The sequence below is a fragment of the Salvelinus sp. IW2-2015 genome, linkage group LG13 (assembly GCF_002910315.2).
Source record: "Salvelinus sp. IW2-2015 linkage group LG13, ASM291031v2, whole genome shotgun sequence".
NCBI classification, from domain to species: Eukaryota; Metazoa; Chordata; class Actinopteri; order Salmoniformes; family Salmonidae; genus Salvelinus; species Salvelinus sp. IW2-2015.
This window is the reverse complement of record NC_036853.1, coordinates 38,842,500-38,859,188: the sequence shown is the minus strand read 5'-3', so window position 1 is coordinate 38,859,188 and position 16,689 is coordinate 38,842,500. Positions and strand designations below refer to the sequence as shown.

The window sequence follows — 16,689 nt, the reverse complement described above, 5'->3', positions numbered from 1 at the left end:
AGTTAGGACATGAACCCGTTAACATCCMGAGAGAGTCTGTGTGCCAAGTTCTCATTGATTAGATTTTGTAGCCAATCACACTAGCAGACTGAGCCATTTCTTAAAACAACAGAGACACACCAGGCATGTTCATGTTACATACTCACAAAACAAAGATAGATTAAACGTTATAAATTTTCCCTAGGAGGAGATTATAAAACAGTGGATAAAATGCCTGCGATGAATGAATTCCAAGAATATAGTAAGCACATACTATAACAAGTATTTTTTATCTCCGCAAAGGCCCCAAAGTAGACATGGAAAAAGTGTTATCGCTTTTGTCACTTTTGGTTTATGCGAATTATTTTGTGGATCCTGGAACTCTCTAAATTACACTGAGAAGAGTGTTTTTGTCTGAGTAGAGTTAACTCAATTAAAAAACAGGACACCATTAGCTTAAGAGTATCAGAAGAGGCAGCGAGAGACACATCACACCGCAATGTAGTCACACAACACCGCAATGTAGTCACACAACACTGCAATGTAGTTACACAACACTGCAATGTAGGAGAAAGGGTTTATTGGCAGTTCTCTTAATAACAAATGGAATGAATCAGGAAGGGGATTATTTACAGACTCCAATCCAAAAGTGAGATAGAAAGCTGTGGTGAACTGATGAAGAAGAAGAAGTTGTATAGAAAACAATCATCTTTGTGGAAGCAGGAGCGGGAGGGAGGATTCCAGCATGGCGCCCTCCGGAGGACATGTAAAGGCATTGCGCTTTGGAGAGCGTTGTCAGCTCTTTTCCATTCAAACGGACACACTACAGGACTGTCTACTGCTGTGTGTGTACACAATTCTGCTGTGTTTGTCTGGATGATCCCCGTGCAGAGCTTGAAGATATGACCTTGTCACAATCCTTGGTGAACAGGCTCCTTTTTTTGTCTTTCTTTTCCTTGTTTTTTTATTTAATAAAGACTATTGCTTTTAAAAACCATGCACATCACATGAACAAAGAGAACTCACAGGGAAGTGGAATGGACAGGGGGAAAGAACCAGCTGCCACAACATTGGTTAGTTTACAGTGCTTCACCAACACACAGTTTACTCCTCAGCCAGTCACTGGAGTTCAGAGTCAGGGTTTACATGTGTCCTGTCGCCAAACTCAACCCATATTCCTATTTTATATTTGAGATTCCTCAAAGTAGCCACTCTTTGCCTTGATGACAGCTTTGCACATGCTTGGCATTCTCTCAACCAGCTTCACCTGGAAAGCTTTTCCAACAGTCTTGAAGGAGTTCCCACATATGCTGAGCACTTGTTGGCTGCTTTTCCTTCACTCTGCGGTCCAACTCATCCCCAAACCATCTCAATTGGGTTGAGGTCGGGTGATTGTGGAGGCCAGGTCATCTGACGCAGCACTCCATCACTCTACTTCTTGGTCAAATAGCCCTTGCACAGCCTGGAGGTGTGTTGGGTCGTTGTCCTTTTGAAAAACAAATTATAGTCCCACTAAACTCAATCCAGATGGGGTGGCCTATTGTTGCAGAATGCTGTGGTAGCCATGCTGGTTAGTGTGCCTTGAATTCTAAATAAATCATTGACAGTGTCACCAGCAAAGCACCCCCACACCTCCTCCATGCTTCACGGTGGGAACCACACATGCAGAGATCATCTGTTCACCTACTCTGCGCCTCACAGACACAGCGGTTGGAACAAAAAATCTCAAATTTGGACTTATCAGACCAAAGGATAGATTTCCACCGGTCTAATGTCCATTGCTTGTGTTTCTTGGCCCAAGCAAGTCTCTTCTTATTATTGGTGTCCTTTAGTAGTGGTTTCTTTGCAGCAATTTGAACATGAAGGCCTGATTCACACAATCTCATCTGAACAGTTGATGTTGAGATGTGTCGGATACTCTGAAGCATTTATTTGGGCTGTAATCTTTGGGCTGTAATCTGAGGCTGGTAACTCTAATGAATTTATTCTCTGTAGCAGAGGTAACTCTGGGTATTCCATTCCTGTGGCGGTCCTCATGAGAGCCAATTTCAGCATAGCGCGTGATGGTTGTGACTGCGCTTGAAGAAAAGTTCTTGAAATTTTCCAGATTGACTGACCTTCATGCCTCAAAGTAATGGACTGTCGTTTCTCTTTGCTTCTTTCAGTTGTTCTTGCCATAATATGGACTCAGTCTTTTACCAAATAAGGCTATCTTCTGTATACCACCCCTACCTTGTCACAACACAACTGATTGACTCAAACGCATTGAGGAAAGAAATTCAACAAATTAACTTAAGGCACACCTGTTAATTGAAATGCATTCCAGGTAACTACCTCATGAAGCTGGTTGAGAGAATGTCAAGAGTGTGCAAAGCTGTCATCACGGCAAAGGGTGGCTACTTTGAAGAATCTCAAATACATTTTGATTTGTTTAACACTTTAGGTTACTGCATGATTCCATGTGTTACTTCATTGTTTTGATGCCTTCACTATTATTCTACAATGTAGAAAATAGTAAAAATAAAGAAAAAACATGGATTGAGTAGGTGTCCAAACTTTTGACTGGTACTGTATATATTAATATTCATAAACTGTACCTTCAACAACAAATAAAATAAATCCCCATATCTGTAAGAGTTTAAGTAAAGCTCAATATAGACATTTTATTATAACAAAATAGGCAGTAGACTGAAGGTTAAATATCAGTTAAAATCTCAGTGTACAATTCATTATTTTGCATCAGTGTTTTGCTTCTAAAATTAATACATGGACACCTGGAGTCAGTTCAAAAACAGCCATTCATTCATTCACTCCATTTCTGTTCGGGAAGTAGACCCCCCAAAAGCTTAGTGACATGAATAGATTAAAACCATCATGGATCGTAGTGAACGAAGGCGGCTAATGATAGAAAACTACTCACCTAGTTACCTCTGCGGTTCGAAAAGACTAAAACAGGTATGTATGGCTGCTTCAGATGAGCAGAGACGCAGTTGGTGTGTATGGATATACAACATGTGAAAATAATGGCTATGAGTATTGCAGTTCAGATACAAGTCTAAATGAGAAACAAAGAACAAAAACGTGACAAGAAAATAATCAAAATTGTCCGAGACATGCTCTTTAAAGCTATAACATGCTAAGTTTTGCCTCATGTCATTTCCTTTGATGAACCTATACATGACAAAAGGGGGAAAAAATATATATAATTAATATTGCATCTAAATCATGTTCCTTAAACATTAAGGAATTGTACCAACATAAAAAAATCTCCCCATAAGCAAGAAAAACATCCAGAGACAAGGTCCAAACCCATGTCAGAGACAGCCCAATAAAACCCCAGAGAGTGTATGTTTGTGTGTGAGAGGAAGAGACAGCATTAAATCATTTTGTGTGTGTGTGTGAGAGAGAGAAAGATAGATCTTCAACTCCAACGCGTGATCAGCTCTCTAGCCAGTGTGACAGAGGGGAGCAGGGCGGTGTGTGTGTGTGAGAGAAAGATGGAGACGTGTGTGTGTGTGTGTGTGTGTGTATGTGTATATATATATATACGCATGTATGTGTAGGAGGGGGGTGCTAAGCTCCGGGCAAGAGGGCCAGCGATCACAGCAGGCCAGGTTGGTAAAAATAAAAATACGTAAAATCAGAGAAGACATGAAGACCACTTAAAGAAAATAAGGGTAATATCTTCTGTCCTCCTTTCACAACTTCTCCTTGACAGGCACCCAGATGAAGGGTCCTGACTGCTCCTCGATGATCCTCTTCACCGTGTTATAAGTCTCCTCCAGAGAGTCCCCCTGGACTATAGCTGCAGCGACACAGAGGGGATATACATTAAACACATCCCTACATCGCAGTAATAGACTAGCGTCCCGACTAGGAAGTGTACTTGTAGATTAAGCTGCCTCATGCTACAGAAACAGGATATAGGCTCCTGATCCTATGAGCCGTTCCGTCTCACACAAGCCAAGGCTCGAGCAAGGCTACTTACTACATCTCAAAGATACTAAATGCATACAACGAGTACACAAAACATTAGGAACAACTTCCTAATATTGAGTTGCACCATCCCATTATGCCTTAAGAACAAATTAAATTCACGGGGCATGAACTCTACAGTGTTGAAAGCGTTCCACAGGAATGCTGTCCGATTTTGACTCCAATGCTTCCCACAGTTGTGTCAAGTTGGCTGGATGTCCTTTGGGTGACAGACCTTTGATACACACGGGAAACGGCGGAGCGTAAAAAACCCATCAGTGTTGCAGTTCTTGACACAAACCGGTGCGCCTGGCACCTACTACCATATCCCGTTCAAGGGCACTTAAATATTTTGTCGTATCCATTCACCATCTGAATGGCACACATAAACAATCCATGTCTCAATGCTTAAAAATCCTTCTTTAACCTGTCGCCTTCATTTACACTGATTGAAGTGGATTTAACAAGTGACATCAATAAGGGATCACAGCTTCTTCGGATCAGTCGATCATGGAAAGAGGTGATCTTAATGTTTTGTATACTCAGTATATATACTGCTCAAAAAAATAAAGGGAACACTTAAACAACACAATGTAACTCCAAGTCAATCACACTTCTGTGAAATCACTGTCCACTTAGGAAGCAACACTGATTGACAATAAATTTCACATGCTGTTGTGCAAATGGAATAGACAAAAGGTGGAAATTATAGGCAATTAGCAAGACACCCCCAATAAAGGAGTGGATCTCTGCCAGGTGAGTGACCACAGACCACTTCTCAGTCCTATGCTTCCTGGCTGATGTTTGGTCACTTTTGAATGCTGGCGGTGCTTTCACTCTAGTGGTAGCATGAGACGGAGTCTACAACCCACACAAGTGGCTCAGGTAGTGCAGCTCATCCAGGATGGCACATCAATGCGAGCTGTGGCAAGAAGGTTTGCTGTGTCTGTCAGCGTAGTGTCCAGAGCATGGAGGCGCTATCAGGAGACAGGCCAGTATATCAGGAGACGTGGAGGAGGCTGAGGAGGGCAACAACCCAGCAGCAGGACCGCTACCTCCGCCTTTGTGCAAGGAGGAGCACTGCCAGAGCCCTGCAAAATGACCTCCAGCAGGCCACAAATGTGCATGTGTCTGCTCAAACGGTCAGAAACAGACTCCATGAGGATTGTATGAGGGCCCGACGTCCACAGGTGGGGGTTGTGCTTACAGCCCAACACCATGCAGGACGTTTGGCATTTGCCAGAGAACACCAAGATGGCAAATTCGCCACTGGCGCCCTGTGCTCCTCACAGATGAAAGCAGGTTCACACTGAGCACATGAGCACATTTGACAGACGTGACAGAGTCTGGAGACGCCGTGGAGAACGTTCTGCTGCCTGCAACATCCTCCAGCATGACCGGTTTGCGGTGGGTCGTCATGGTGTGGGGTGCATTTCTTTGTGGGCCGCACAACCCTCCATGTGCTCACCAGAGGTAGCCTGACTGCCATTAGGTACCGAGATGAGATCCTCAGACCCTTGTGAGACCATATGCTGACACATGCACATTTGTGGCCTGCTGGAGGTCATTTTGCAGGGCTCTGGCAGTGCTCCTCCTTGCACAAAGGCGGAGGTAGCGGTCCTGCTGCTGGTTGTTGCCCTCCTACGGCCTCCTCCACGTCTCCTGATGTACTGGCCTGTCTCCTGGTAGCGCCTCCATGCTCTGGACACTACGCTGACAGACACAGCAAACCTTCTTGCCACAGCTCGCACTGATGTGCCATCCTGGATGAGCTGCACTACCTGAGCCACTTGTGTGGGTTGTAGACTCCGTCTCATGCTACCACTAGAGTGAAAGCACCGCCAGCATTCAAAAGTGACCAAAACATCAGCCAGGAAGCATAGGAACTGAGAAGTGGTCTGTGGTCACCACCTGCAGAACCACTCCTTTATTGGGGGTGTCTTGCTAATTGCCTATAATTTCCACCTTTGTCTATTCCATTTGCACAACAGCATGTGAAATGTATTGTCAATCAGTGTTGCTTCCTAAGTGGACAGTTTGATTTCACAGAAGTGTTGATTGACTTGGAGTTACATTGTGTTGTTTAAGTGTTCCCTTTATTTTTTTGAGCAGTGTATTATAGCAAGGACAGGCTTTCCCATATTTTGCCCATTATTTAATTCAGGGATCTGCTACAGACACTTATCATGCTAAGTGCAGAAATAGATGTAGTGTATGAAGCAGGTTGAGAATGGACTGGTGTGGGGGGCTGGACTCACCAGTGAAGTGCTCAGTGAACTCCTGATCCAGTTTTATGGCTCTGTCAAACATCTTCCTCCCCTGGTCCTCTGTTAGCCTCTTATTTACCTCTCTATAGGGAGGAGAGAGCGCGAGAAAGAAAGAATGACTCAGACATTGCCCTATGTACAGCTAATAGGTGACTGAATAAAAACAGTCTGAACTCTTAATTGCCATTGCTTTGGCCTCTAATATGAAAAAGAAAATGTTGAATCAAAACAACTTACAGGATATTCTCCACAGACTTGGGCTTGACGAAAATAGCGATGGGGTAGAGCATGGTCGACTGTAGTCGTTTGATGGCGTTGCCTGAAACATCCAGGATGCAATGCTTCCCCTGGACATAAAGAGCGATAGATAAGACAACTCAACACATCACAACAGCCATATGCTGACACATCCTCCTCTACTCACCTTCTCAGCGACATCCCGTACAGACTGGACGCTGGTTCCATACAGATGGTGGTTGTACTGGCCTGCCTCGATGAACTTGTGATCCTGGATGTCTTTCTCCATCTGCTCCCTGGACACCACAAAATGGTAGTCTCTGGCATCAACCTCGTAATCCCGTTTTAGTCTGGTTGTGTCTGGAAAACCAAACAGACCGTTTCATAGAAATGTAGTTATATTTGTTTGATGCATTTAATTATCGACAACTCTTGCAAACTCGTTATCACACCTTCAGGTACAAGACAAGCGTCAACATAAGGTGGCAGATAACAACTAGGCTAAGAATGTTGGGCCAGTAATCGAAAGGTTGCTGGTTCGTAACTCTGAGCCGACTAGGTGAAAAATCTGTCGATATGCTCTTGAGCAAGGTACTTAACCTTAATTGCTCCTGTAACCTGCTCTGGATACGAGCGTCTGATAAATGACTAAAATGTAAATAAAAACATAAAATTGTGTATGTAACAAAAATGTTGGTTCTCACGTGGGACACAGGACCCAAATTTGTCAGGGAACTCTGAGATGAGGTCATCGTTGATACGGTCCTTCATTGGCCCCAGGATGATGACGGGCCGTGTGTAGTTCACTAGACAGACAAGAAGGATCTACTGTATCAATACTGCCCTTGTATAAGCAAAAGTATTCACCCCCTTGCATAACAATCTAATTTAAATATATTTTTATTTGGATTTCATGTAATGGACATACACAAAATAGTCCAAATTGGTGAAGTGAAAAAAATCACTTGTTTCAAAAGTGCAAAAAAAAATTACATTAAAAGTGGTAGGTGCATATGCATTCACCCCCTTTGCTATGAACCCCCTAAATAAGATCTGGTGCAACCAGTTACCTTCAGAAGTCACATAACTAGTTAAATAAAGTCCACATCTGTGTGCAATCTAATTGTCASATGAGCTCAGTATAGAGTTGAAGTCGGAAGTTTACATACACCTTAGTCAAATACATTTAAACTCAGTTTCACAATTCCTGACATTTAATCCTAGTAAAAATTCCCTGTCTTAGGTCAGTTAGGATCACCACTTTATTTTAAGAATGTGAAATGTCAGAGTAATAGTTGAGAATTATTTATTTCAGCTTTTATTTCTTTATTCACATTCCCAGTTGGTCAGAAGTTTACATGCACTCAATTAGTATTTGGTAACATTGCCTTAAAATTGTTTAACTTGGGTCAAACGTTTCAGGTAGCCTTCCACAAGCTTCCCACAATAAGTTGGGTGAATTTTGGCCCATTCCTCCTCACAGGTCTGGTGTAACTGAGTCAGGTTTGTAGGCCTCCTTGCTCGCACACGCTTCTTCAGTTCTGCCCACAKATTTTCTATAGGATTTGAGGTCAGGGATTTGTGATGGCCACTCCTATACCTTGACTGTTGTCCTTGAGCCATTTTGCCACAACTTTGGAAGTATGCTTGGGGTCATTGTCTATTTGGAAGACCCATTTSSYACCAAGCTTTAACTTGCTGACTGATGTCTTGAGATGTTGCTTCAATATATCCAATAAATTTTCCTGCCTCATGATGCAATTTATTTTGTGAAGTGCACCAGTCCCTCCTGCAGCAAAGCACCCCCCCACAACATGATGCTGCCACCCCGTGCGTCACGGTTGGGATGATGTTCTTCGGCTTGCAAGCCTCCTCCTTTTTTCTTCAAACATAACAATGGTCATTATGGCCAAACAGTTCTATTTTTGTTTCATCAGARCAGAGGACATTTCTCCAAAAACTACAATCTTTGTTCCCATGTGCAGTTGCAAGCCATAGTCTGGCTTTTTTATGGCAGTTTTGGAGCAGTGGCTTCTTCCTTACTGTGCTGCCTTTCAGGTTATGTCGATATACGACTCGTTTTATTGTGGATATAGAAACTTTTGTACCCGTTTCCTCCAGCATCTTCACAAGGTCCTTTACTGTTGTTCTGGGATTGATTTGCACTTTTGGCACCAAAGAACGTTAATCTCTAGGAGACAGAAAGCGTCTCCTTCCTGAGCGGCATGACGGCTGCGTGGTCCCATGGTGTTTATACTTGCGTACTATTGTTTGTACAGATGAACGTGATACCTTCAGGTGTTTGGAAATTGCTCCCAAGGATGAACCAGACTTCTACAAATGTTTTTTCTGAGGTCTTGGCTGATTTCTTTTGATTATCCCATGATTTCAAGCAAAGAGGCACTGAGCTGGAAGGTAGAACTTGAAATACATCCACATGTACACCTCCAATTGACTCAAATGGTATCAATTAGCCTATCAGAAGCTTCTAAAGCCATGACATCATTTTCTGGAATTTTCCAAGCTGTTTAAAGGCACAGTCAACTTAGTGTATGTAAACTTCTGACCCACTGGAATTGTGAAACAGTGAACTAAATGAAATAATCAGTCTGTAAACAGTTGTTGGAAAAATTACTGCACAAAGATGTCCTAACCGACTTGCCAAAACTATAATTTGTTAACAATAATTTTGTGGAGTGGTTGAAAAATGAGTTTTAATGACTCCAACCTAAGTGTATGTAAACTTCCGACTTCAACTGTACACACACATTCTGAAAGGCCCCATAGTCTGGAACACCACCAAGCAAGCGACACTATGAATACCAAGGAGCTCACCAAACAGGTAAGGGACAAAGTTGTGGAGAAGTACAGATCAGGGTTGGGTTATAAAAAAAATTGCTGAAACTTTGAACATCACACGGAGCACCATTAAATCCATTATTTAAATGTTTTAAATAATATGGCACCACAACAAATCTGACAAGAGAGGGCCACCCACCAAACTCAGACCAGGCAAGGAGGGCATTAGTCAGAGAGGCAAAAATGCGACCAAAGATAACCCTGAAGGAGCTGCAAAGCTCCACAGCGGAGATTGGAGTATCTGTCCATAGGACCACTTTAAGCCTTACACTCCACAGCTGGGCTTTACGGAAGAGTGGTCAGAAAAAAGCCATTGCTTAAAGAAAAAAATTAAGCAAACACGTTTGGTGTTCGCCAAACGGCATGTTGTAGAGTCCCCAAACATATGGAAGGTACTCTGGTCAGGTGACAAAAAGTTAGCTTTTTGGCCATCAAGGAAAACGCTATGTCTGGCACAAACCCGAGAATACCWTRCCCAGTGAAGCATGGTGGTGGCAGCATCATGCTGTGGGGATGTTTTTCCATCGACAGGGACTGGGAAACTAGTCAGAATTGAAGGAAAGATGGATGGCGCTAAATACAGGGAAATTCTTGAAGGAAACCTGTTTCAGTCCACCGTCCCAGTCTCAAATCTCTGGAGGTTCACCTTCCAGCAGGACAATGACCCTAAGCATACTGCTAAAGCAAAACTTGAGTGGTTTAAGGGTAAACATTTAAATGTCTTGGAATGGCTTAGTCAAATCTCAGACCTAAATCCAATTGAGAATCTGTGTTGTGACTTAAAGATTGCTGTACACCAGCGGAACCCATCCAACTTGAAGGAGCTGGAGCACTTTTGCSTTGAAGAATGGGCAAAAATCCCAGTGGCTAGATGTGCCAAGCTCAGAGACATACCCCAAGAGACTTGCAGCTGTAATTGCTGCAAAACATGGCTCTACAAAGTATTGGCATTGGGGGGGGTGAATAGTTATGCACGCTCAAGTTCAGTTTTTTTGTCTTATTTCTTGTTTGTTTCACCCCAAAAATATTTTGCATCTTCAATGTGGTATTCATGTTGTGTAAATCAAATCATACAAATCCCCCAAAAATCTATTTTAATTCCAGGTTGTAAGGCAACAAAATAGGACAAATGCCAAGGGGGTGAATACTTTCGCAAGCCACTGTAACTAATTCTAAGATGGTTTGTTATCATCGTTACTGTAACTAACTAAGACACCATAACCAAGTGAGATAACTAACTCTAATGGGGCAGTGAGAGCTGAGCTATCCTGTGATACTGCTGCTGTCAGATGATGTGTGACAGAGATGATCATGTAAGCTGTGTCTTACCTTCCTGCTGTGTGACTTGCTCGTAGGACAGGACGTACTCCTCCTGGCCACCTGATAGGACGGACAGAACAGGCGGCCATGTTTAGACAGATAGTGGCGATGCAGTAGATACTGTGATTATGGTTAGGAGTCAGACCAGCTGTTGGCATGCTGTGTGTGTGTGTGGGTCAGTATTCTCCTTGTCCCTTGTTATAAGTGTGCACATCAAAATGGAGTTAACATAATGACCCCCTTCGCTCCATCTGTACAGAACATTAAAAGAGTAGCTAATGTGCATGCATGCCACGAAGCTTGTGAATATGTATGAGCAGTTTTGCTTATCTTAAAAAGTATTTAATTGCAGTAAAGAAAGCAGAACACTGTATAGTCACAACAGGAGACTCTGTTCCTCTCACACAAATACACTGGTAAAGCTCTACATTGTTTTCATATCAATCCAGTGACTGTCCTAATACAGTGGTTCTCAACCTTTTTTGGTTACTGTACCACCAAATACATTTACAGTAGCTCTGTCCAGAGTACCCCTGAAGAACCCTGCACGGGAATTTTACCAGTAAGCCTGTGGTCTCATGAGTCTTATTGAGAACCACTGTCCTAATACGACTGCTATTTCAACATGCATCCCTGAAGTAGCTTGGGGACTCTAACGTGTGTGATCCTCGGAGTATGCTGCTCAGACCAAACAAACAGAATAGATCATAAAAGAGAAGATGGAGACATGCAAAACAAATGAAAGAACACAGGCAGCCCGTCGACGGAGGTAGGGATTGAGGGGGACACCAGGACATACAGTAATTACTTTCACTATCGCTGGCATTAGAGGTTACATGCTCTGAAAGTATAACAAAGGGAATGTCAGCATCACAGAAACATGTAGATACAGATAACTCAATCAGTGGGAGTGGGTAATGTAATACAAGGTCACAACATGAAGACACACAGGATCACCAGGAGAGGGCAGTGCTAGGAACGTTTTGGAGATGGAGGTGTGAATATTGTACTTTCTAAAAACGATACCCTCTCAAGTTAGGTTTTGTGAAGGGCAGCGTGACGGTATATCTGTGAGACCTTCCTCTTTCATCCTAGAATTTGATCACAGCAGGTCATCCTATCGAATCACATCGAGGTGCATGTCATGGCCATGTCAAGGTCATAGAGCTTTATCCACCATGTTAATGTGTGTTTTTCTGTCCAACACTGTGGCCATTTTGGACCAGGTCTCTTGTAAAAGATTATACCGGAAGAAATAACGGTGAACTAAAAATACATGTTTTAAGTTACGGTTGAAACCATACTCTCACAACATTCAGCACTCATGAAGGGTCTTAGCACAGCCAAGGGGGTAGAATAGGGATATTTTCAACAGAAAAGGTCCCCAATAAAAAGGTGATTCTGACACCTCTGTAACAAACACACATCATTGTAGTTTTGTTATTTTAATATTCTTTTTTAAATTTCTATTCGTTTTAAGATTTAAACTTTGGATCATCAGAGTTAAGTCTTCTGGACTACACAGGAGTCAGGACTGTCTATTATGTCCCCTACAGTACATTATTCTACAGACTATGTGTCTCTAAACTGGCCTATCTATGCTGAGTAAGGGGAAACAAATACCAATAGTGTTGAGGAGCCTGCTGTAACAATGCAAAAGCAGCATACATGATCTGCAGTACAATACCCACCGACGAGTCACCATTGATTTAGTGACATCACACTGACTCAGTGTGCTGGTCATAATGTAATGCTAACCACAGTGTAAATGCTGATCAGTGTACAGAGGCTGATGTCAAGATGATCTGTTAGAAATATGAGTGTTGGGTAGTGTTACATAGATGCAATGCATGTTTAGAGGTACTGTTTGGGCTTTGAACGGAATAGAAATAAAGCACACTGTTTTGTATATATATGTTTTTATGTAATCAAACTAAGCCGATTGTCAATAGAGGCTGGATGACAGAGAGAGATTTTGATGACAATGCATTGGATGTCATAGCTAAGGCTTAAATTACAATATTAAATGACTGTGGGAGCCATGGATGAGCTTCAGATGGTTGTGTGACCGTGAAATCCTTGTGACTTACTCAGTGCTTTGTCGTCAGGGACCTGTGAAGTAGCCGTCAGAGAGCAAAGCAACAGGAGACACAACCACAAGAGAGATATTCATTACTGGAACACATCACGCTGTTCAACCGTCATGCACAATCGCAGCGCTGCACTGAAGCCAAATGGTCAAACTAACCAACTGATAAACCAATGAGCAAAGCTACTGGAGACGCAGGCTCAGTCCATAGACCTCCCGTAGGGGTGGTAAGGCCAAGAGACCAGAGGTGGCAGAACGGAGTGCTCAGGTAGGGATGTAGGCTTTGAGCAAAGCTTGAAGGTAAGGTGTAGTTTCCCTTGCTGCTCCGACTGGAAGCCAGTGGAGTGTGCAGAGGAGTGGGGTGATATGACACCCCTAAAGATTCTTATAAATAAAGTAGTCAAAAGTTTAGTATTTGGTCCCATATTTCTAGCACGCAATGACTACATCAAGCTTGTGACTCTACAAACTTGTTGGATGCATTTGTAACCTGATTCAGGAAACTAGGCGTATGACACAACTTCACAGGAGAGCCGTTTGAACGCAATTTTTTTTACATTTTAAAATCAAAATGTGTTTTTTTGGGGCAGAAATGCCTTCTCGAACATGTGAACTTTCATGTGCCTTAATATCAAACTTGTATGCCATCTGTAAATACAAATAAAATTGTTAAATTACGAGCCTTGTTGGTTAAGCCACAGAAAAAGTGAACAACCTTCCCGCTAGCCATGATGGGCTGAGATAATGAGTGGGCTGGACATGCCGAGAGATGAGTTTGGATTGGTCTGTCTATTGAGCTGGTCAGTATGTCTAGGTAATCGTGTTGAATGTGGCTTTTAAGAAAATGTAGCGTGTAGTAAAACTGCATGAACCAAATTAAAGTGTACTGTTAGCTAGCTTTTGTGTATGCTCTCCAATTTCTGGAGGACTGAGTTTTGAAAAATCTGTGGAATTCGAGTATGATAGTGTTGGAATCGGCTAAACTTTGAACATTGAGATATTAAATGAATGATAGGAAATGAAAGAGACTATGTTAGAAGTTAATGGGTCTCAGAAGTAAGAAGAAGGCTTTGGAATGTGTTTGATGGAGGAGAGGAGAGCGATGTGTTGATACAGGGGAGACAGATGGACATCTGTGTATTAGATGAAAGAGGGGTTGAGGTCAGGAGGTGAGGACAGAGTAATAATTGTTTGGAATCCTGTTACCCTCTTTATTAGCTTCCTGTAGAGCCATAAAATGTAAGGATTGGAGAGAAAGGGGAGTGTCTTAAGTAGGATACATATAAACTGTGAAGTCTGAAATCTTTTACTGTCTGATCACAGCTGTACAGAACCATTTGGGGATGATTAAACTTGGTTAAAGCTTCTCTAGTGTCCGTGAGTCATTTACTCTGAAAAATAAGAACCTAACAATAGCTAAGGAGATGGAGAAAAAAKCAGTCTGGAGTACATCGTCAAACTAAGGGCAACCATGTATGGCATCAGACAGGAGACGTATCCAACCATGATGTATACTGGTAAGATAGTCTAGCTAGCTACTTTCAGTTATTACATGTTTCTAATTTTGACAGAAAGTGGTTTCATTTCAAATGTACTGTTAGCTAGCTAACATTAGCTGGCTTGGTCGCTTGCTAACGTTATGTGTATGATCTTATTCTTCGTATCTCAAACACATTTGCTTGACTAGTTATAGCCATAGAACCTGGTTGGTTAGCTACCTGCAGATTCATGCAGGGTAGTAACGTCATAAATTGTGATTATGGTCCATTGTTTAGCTAGCTACACGTCTTACAGAAGACTCCTCTAATTTTGACAAAATATTTTCATTTCAAGTTAAAGTGTACTGTTAGCTAGTTAATGCTAGCTGGCTGGCTCGCTAACTAACGTTACATCATGTGTTGGGATTCATTGTTTACTTAGCTAGCTACAAAGATCAAAGATCATACCCCCAAGACATATGGTTCTCAATCAGAGACAACGATAGACAGCCGTCCCTGATTGAGAACCCTACCCGGCCAAAACATAGAAATACAAATCATAGAACATAGAATACCCACCCCAACTCACACCCTGACCAAACCAAAATAGAGACATAAAAAGGATCTCTAAGGTCAGGGTTTGACAGTAGGCCTACCATTAAAAKAAATGCTGTTAACAGTCCAGTTCAAAGTAAAAGGACACAGATCCATATATAGCAATGGTCTAGTTGCACATAGGCCTACTGCAGCTCTGATTAGTTGTGCTGCACAGGTCTGTGTAGAGTACGGGCTGAGTCCTGTGTGTCAATGCAACAGAACCCTACTCCGATTCTGTTGCATAAAATCTTGCATAGTTTGGCATACTAAGTCTTGCATAGTTGGTTTTGTTTCAGTGTGTTGCATATAAAGCGGCTAATATTGCGTTGATTCGATCACAATTGCCACAGAAAGGGAAACGTTGACAGTGTTAAAAGGGAAAATATTTGAAAGTGGAGTCTCTCCGTGGCTAATATTTGTTCTGTGCGGTTGTCCCGGGACAGTCTCGGGACTACTGCGGCACCATCAGCTTAGAAGTAACATTGTTCAGCACCACAGACAGTGATCGGAATTCTCACGATTTGACAGTTGGGTCCAACAGAGGAAAGTGGAAGATGTATTTGACAAAATGATGTTGTTAAACAAAGTTAATGTTGCTAAACAGGCTTCCTACAGTCAATTACACCTTTCATGCAATGGGCATTGCACATAATGTGTCCAAACTGGTCACAGAAGCTGGACAAAAATAATGTCTAATATAAACAAGGGGGAATGTCTTGATGGTTTTTCAGCAGGTGATATTTTAATAAAACATTAGTGATGTACACTGAACAAAAATATAAACGCAACATGTAAAAGTAAAGTTTCATTAACTGAAATAAAAGATCCCAGAAATGTTTCATACACACAAAGTGTATTTCTCTCAAATTTGGAGAACAAATTTTGTTAAATCCCTGTTAGTGATCATTTCTACTTTGCCAAGATAATCCATCCACCTGACAGGTGTGGCATATCAAGAAGCTAATTAAACGACATGATCATTACACAGGTGCACCTTGTGATGGGGACAATAAAAGGCCACTAAAATGTGCAGTTTTGTCACACAACACAATGCCACAAATGTATAAAGTTGAGGGAGCATACAATTGGCATGCTGACTGCAGGAATGTCAACCAGAGCTGTTGCCAGAGAACTGAATGTTCATTTCTCTACCATAAGCCGCCTCCAACGTCATTTTAGAGAATTTGGCAGTACGTCCAACCGGCCTCACAACCGCAGACCAAGTATAACCATGCCAGCCCAGGACCGCCACATCCGGCTTCTTCACCTGCAGATTGGTTTGAGACCAGCCACCCGGACAACTGATGAAACAGTTTGCACAACCGAAGAATTTCTGCACAAACTGTTAGAAACCGTCTCAGGTAAGCTCATCTGCAAGCTCGTTGTCCTCATTAGGGTCTTGACCTGACTGCAGTTCGGCATCGGAACCGACTTCAGTGGGCAAATGCTCACCTTCGATGACCACCGGCACGCTGGAGAAGTGTGCATTTCACAGATGAATCCCGTTTTCAAATGTACCGGGCAGATGGCAGACATATGGCGTTGTGTGCGCGAGCGGTTGTTGATGTCAACATTGTGAACAGAGTGCCCCATGGTGGAGGTGAGGTTATGGGCAAACATTTCCTCCCCTCCCACCTCAGCGCAAGCGAGCTGATATTTGACAGACAAATTGCCGAACCTGGCGCAATGGGTGGAAAATGCCAGRGCCCAAGTTTTTACATGGCGAAAGTGCAATTGACCGGCGTTTGACACTTGCACCACCTGAATTTAGAGCAATCAGAGTAGGAGTGCTGATCTATGATCAGTTTTGCTTTTTAGATCACGATGAATAGGAGAAAACATCTGATCCTTGATGAGCAATTCTACTCTGAGACGCTTTGTGAATTTG

General features: G+C 42.5%; 1 protein-coding gene across 1 annotated transcript in view; it reads right to left on the bottom strand.

The window, feature by feature from the left end:
- Positions 1-500: 500 nt before the first annotated feature.
- Positions 501-16,689, bottom strand: part of LOC111971430 (discs large homolog 1-like protein) — a 216,117-nt gene continuing 199,928 nt past the window's right edge. The window contains exons 14-20 of the mRNA XM_070446257.1: positions 12,728-12,749; positions 10,647-10,697; positions 7,163-7,264; positions 6,646-6,818; positions 6,459-6,568; positions 6,213-6,304; positions 501-3,784 (exon numbers count right to left, since the gene is read on the bottom strand). Coding sequence (XP_070302358.1) covers positions 3,678-3,784; positions 6,213-6,304; positions 6,459-6,568; positions 6,646-6,818; positions 7,163-7,264; positions 10,647-10,697; positions 12,728-12,749 — 657 coding nt within the window. The 3' untranslated portion in view covers positions 501-3,677. The remainder of the gene's footprint in view (positions 3,785-6,212; positions 6,305-6,458; positions 6,569-6,645; positions 6,819-7,162; positions 7,265-10,646; positions 10,698-12,727; positions 12,750-16,689) is intronic.